Genomic DNA, 4,755 nt, shown 5'->3' with positions numbered 1-4,755 from the left:
TCAGGCGGAAGCCCGGGTGGGAGCCGCAGTGAGGAGCTGCGGTAGCATCAAGAGCAGGGACGGCGTCAGGGCATTTCGAACCTTTCAAATGAAAGGGGCCTTGAGCCTCAGAGGGGCCCCCAGCAACTGCCCCCATGTTGGCAGTATGCAGTCTTCACAAATAGCAACATATTCTTTTCATTCCTGAGTTTAAATGTGCATGTGTATTTAACTCTCAGCCTGCGCTTCTTCTTCTTGCTGTTTACCCACCTTCCCCTTTGACCTCAGCTCACTGCCTTGTGTTGTGCTTGCTTGATCTGTCTACCTTCATCCCTTCATCCCTTGTTGTGGCCAGGCACAGCTGTAGCACAGCTACACTTGCCAGGCACAGTGCCACTTGCCAGGCACAGCTGTAGCAGAATTAACTACTACCCGTTGTTGTAGAAGCAGAAACATGGTGCAAGTTCCTGGGCATCATGATCTAATAGCAGTGCCTGGCAGAAGCTTACACTGTATGCACAAGGCCAAAATGTTGGCTTTGTCAATGCTTGTGTTTGAACAGGATCTCAGTGGCTTTGCCAATGCTGTTTTTAACAGGACTTCAGCGAAGGACACGTAGAGTGCTTATAAATCGGGTGCCTGAAGGGCTGCAGCAAATCAATTTTGTAATGTGAGCTCCGCAAAGCGCACTTTTAAAGCCCCAGAACGAAAACATTACAAAAATGTATATATTGCAGGCAGCGTTATACAACTGATGACTGGCACATGGTGGTAGTTGCTGGTACTTTCTTTACACATGGAGGTACTAATGATTATTCTGGTGCAGCTTCAATGTTACAAGCAGTTAACTCTCTCTCCTTCATGTGTGAAAACCATTTTAATACTGCTCTGAGCCTATGTTGCCCTTTCTCAGATCAGTCTCTCACTTTCTCTTTACAGACAATCAGCAACACCTTACATGAACAAATCCAACCAGTCCAGGGCAATTGTGCAACTAAAAACATCGAACTTCAACCTCCACAGTGCACCTTCCGGGATTTGGATTTCCCATAGCCTGCGAAGGAGTTCATTGCAGTGACCATTCTCCAGAACGAGGTGAGCTAGCATGAGTCTTTTGTAGGGTTTGGTGCTCAGGGCACTCCAACTCTGTTTGTGTTCATCTGTAGTAAAGAAGGCACACAGCTATCTTGTTTACATTTTTTTTTTAAAAAGAAGACCATGTTTGTGGGTATCAATGAGGTGGGGGAAAATGTGATGAACAGTACAGACTACAGATACAGAATGGCATCTATGACTAGCTGAGAGGGTGGCATGTGAAAATGGAAAGTCATACATATAATGCAAAAAGGCCTGCTTATGGTTCAACGGAAGCAAACCTGTCCATTTGGAAACTGTTTTTCGAAGGATAGGATTGGGTGGTGGTTCCCACTTACCTCATGATGTCCTGGTATCTTCCAGTTTAATGGTATACAGTAATTTGTTTTACTGCTGTAAAATCCCACAGTCTTTCAAACATCAGAATACCTTCTTTCTAATCTTCACCATTGTTCCCACAGTGCTTGGGAGGGGTTGGGGTTGTGTCATGCGTTCAGAAAAATGTCCCTACATTCTAAACAATGTGTTTTTTAGAACAGTATTAACAGAACAAACTTGCCTCATTTCTTCCATAAGTACTCATTTGCCAAACAAGCTGCAATACGTATTGTGTGGCTGGTGTCACATTTGCTTATGGGCATGTGTGTTAACGCATGCATAGATAACATCGGCAATTATACTCAACTGTACTGGTCGATGATAAGTACAGCAGAGTTGTGTATAATTGCAGACGCTATCTGTGTCTAGTACCGACTAATTATACTTATGTGTTATTGAAGAGCATACCTAACAATGACTACATGATCCCATCTACATATACATGTACATAATCATTTTGCTTATTAACAGGTGTCACTGTTGCCGAAAATGAATTCAGTGGACCAATTACTCTCAAAACCATTTTCCGGACTCGCACACACTGAAAAACTGGAGGTGAAAAGACTAGGGCCTGATCGGCCAGATGTAAAAATTGAACAGTCCGCAAAAGATAGGGGAAAGGCTTACACACGCACATTTTCCATGGTGTGGTATGAAAAGAAGACATGGCTCACTGGTAGCATTGCTAAGCGGTCTTTGTTCTGCTTCCCTTGCCTGCTGTTTGGAGGTGAAACGGCCTGGACAAAAACCGGAGTCACTGACTTAAAGCATTTGTCAGAAAAAACCAAGAGACATGAATCGTGCAAATCTCATATTGAGAATATATTACAGCTGCGCATGTTGGGAAGTGTGAACATTGCAACACAGTTGGATGATGCCTATCGCCGGAGCGTGATGAGGCATAATGAGGATGTGGATAAAAACCGATACATCTTGTCAAAGTTAATAGACTGTGTGCGTTTTTGTGGTGCGTTTGAATTGGCTTTACGTGGCCATGATGAAACTGAAGACTCTTTAAATCCTGGTGTGTTTAGAGGCCTGGTGGATTTTGTATCCAGCATAGACAGTGCAATGGAACTACACTTAAAAAATGCAACAGTATTCAAGGGCACTTCAAAAACAATTCAGAATGAACTGCTGGACTGCATGCTCACGGTCACCAGAGAGATCATTGTAGAGCAGTTAAAATGCACTGATTATGTGGCTATTCAGGCAGACGATACAACTGATATTTCCACTAAGACTCAGTCTGTGCTAGTCTATCGCTACATTGATGAACGATACAGAATTGTTGAAAGGTTTTATGGATTCTCTGATCTGAAAGACTCTAGTGCGCAGACCATTGCTACTGCCATAATGGAAAAATTACACAAAGTATTCCCTGAAGATTGCCACAAAAAAAAAGTAATTGCGCAAACATATGATGGTGCGAGTGTAATGAGGGGGGTGTCTGGTGGAGTCCAAAAGAAAGTAGCTGAAGTGTATCCAAATGCACATTATGTACATTGCTATGCACACCAGCTTAACCTCATCATTGAACAGGCTGTTTCAAATATCTCACAAGCTCGAGTTTTCTTTTTGGATATCTCTGGCTTCTGTACATTTTTTTCTCGTTCTCCAAAAAGAACCGCAGTTCTAGATGAGGTTTCAGATTCCAGACTTCCAAAACCATCTCGCACTCGCTGGAGCTACCATATTCGGGTAGTGGAAGCCATATATCGGCACAGGGAAGCACTCCGTACATGCTTTGAGAAAATTATTGAAAGACGGACTGATTTTGAGGGGGTTACTGTGCATGAGGCCCAGGGATTCATTCGAACTCTGAAAGAGAAGGAGTTCCTTTTCTTCCTTTTTTTGTTCAATGACATAATGCCCCATGTCGACATTTTATATAACCAGCTTCAGAAGCGAGACATTGACTCTGTGTATGTGCAGAAAGCTACTGAAACTTTTATCAAGTGCATTGGCAGAGTACGTGAAAGCACTGACAATCTGGAAGCTAAATTTCCATCAGAGGCAACTTTTTCAGGTCGCAATGCAAATATGAACACTTTGAATCGTTTGGCTAAAGAAGTATGTGATATTATAGTTACACAAGCCCAAGAACGCTTTGCATTTACTAACCACTTGGAGGGGGCCAAATTGTTGCAGAGTGACCTATTTCAAACACATGGACAGTCTTTTCCCAATGAAGCACTGAATGCAACTGTCCAAGCGTACCCCATGTTAAACAAGGAAAGACTGCGCACTGAGCTTTCAATTGTTTATGAGAGACCAGAATTCTGTAGTTCAAGTGGGGCAATTTCTTTATTAAAATTGTTCGTTGAAAACAATCTCGAAGAAGCATTTAGTGAGACAATGCAGTTATTAAAAATTCTGATTACTACACCCATGACAACAGCTGAGTCTGAGCGCTGTTTCTCCACCCTGAAGCGAATTAAAACATTCTTGAGAAACACAATGACTGAGGATCGTCTGAATGCTTTGGCCATGCTGTCCATGGAAAAACAACTAATTCAAGAGATCCCTGACTTCAATACACGGACTATTGATAAATTTGCCTCTCTGAAAAATAGACGTGCACAATTTGTGTACAAACTTTCAAAATGATTGACCAGTGAATGTTCTGTTACAAACGAGCTATTTGCAGTTATTTTGTGGGTTACCTTGAATTCTTTGTTTCAATGGCCTTATATATGTTAGGATTTTGTTTAAGGTTGCAGTGATCTATTTGACAGAACAGTGAGAAATGTGAAGTATGTTTTGATGTTATGGTTGTTGGTTGATAATAAAGCACTCAACATAGTAAACTATTTCTGTTGCATTTTTCTCCATGCAATATGTATGTGCCATTTCTGAGACCTGTGCATTCCACGTGTTGCAACTTTGAGCAACTGACGCAATGGCAACTCAGCGAGGCAGACAGCCATTAGAGGTAGGACAAATATGTCGCATTAATTAAGTGGTTAAAAACTAAAGTCATATTTTAGCTTAGTTTCCCCCTTTCAGAAAATGCCTCAAATCCCACCTTAGTAAGAGGATGAACGCATGTGAATGCCAGTAACAGCATGACAAACATGTTTCCATTATTACTGACTATATAATGAATTTATTTATGCATACACCATAGTACCAGCTATTCCCAGTACAAGCTGCTGTAAAATACACCATCACACTTGCACACGTAAGAATAGTGTACCACCATTAATATGTAAAACCGAATGCTTTTTTCATATTTCGGTGGGTTTTTTGGACAGTAAATTGCACATTTTGTAGGCCATTTTTCCAAAATTTTCGCGGGGG

General features: G+C 41.7%; 1 protein-coding gene across 1 annotated transcript; it reads left to right on the top strand.

Annotated features, from left to right (window-relative positions):
* The first annotated feature begins 807 nt into the window (after positions 1 to 807).
* Positions 808 to 4,265, top strand: LOC138582808 (zinc finger MYM-type protein 1-like). The gene is made up of 2 exons (XM_069654463.1): positions 808 to 1,074; positions 1,924 to 4,265. The coding sequence occupies exon 2, from the start codon at positions 1,942 to 1,944 to the stop codon at positions 4,060 to 4,062; it is 2,121 nt and encodes a 706-aa protein (XP_069510564.1). The 5' UTR covers positions 808 to 1,074; positions 1,924 to 1,941; the 3' UTR covers positions 4,063 to 4,265.
* Positions 4,266 to 4,755: the final 490 nt, after the last annotated feature.

This window comes from Ambystoma mexicanum, chromosome 3q, assembly GCF_040938575.1.
Source record: "Ambystoma mexicanum isolate Mex_15411 chromosome 3q, UKY_AmexF1_1, whole genome shotgun sequence".
In the NCBI taxonomy this organism is placed as follows: domain Eukaryota; kingdom Metazoa; phylum Chordata; class Amphibia; order Caudata; family Ambystomatidae; genus Ambystoma; species Ambystoma mexicanum.
The sequence above is the reverse complement of the archived record's forward strand: the minus strand, read 5'-3'. Positions and strand labels throughout refer to the sequence as shown.

Coding starts and splice junctions, on each gene's coding strand:
- LOC138582808 (XM_069654463.1), top strand. CDS start 1,942: ATGAATTCAGTGGACCAATTACTCTCAAAACCATTTTCCGGACTCGCA.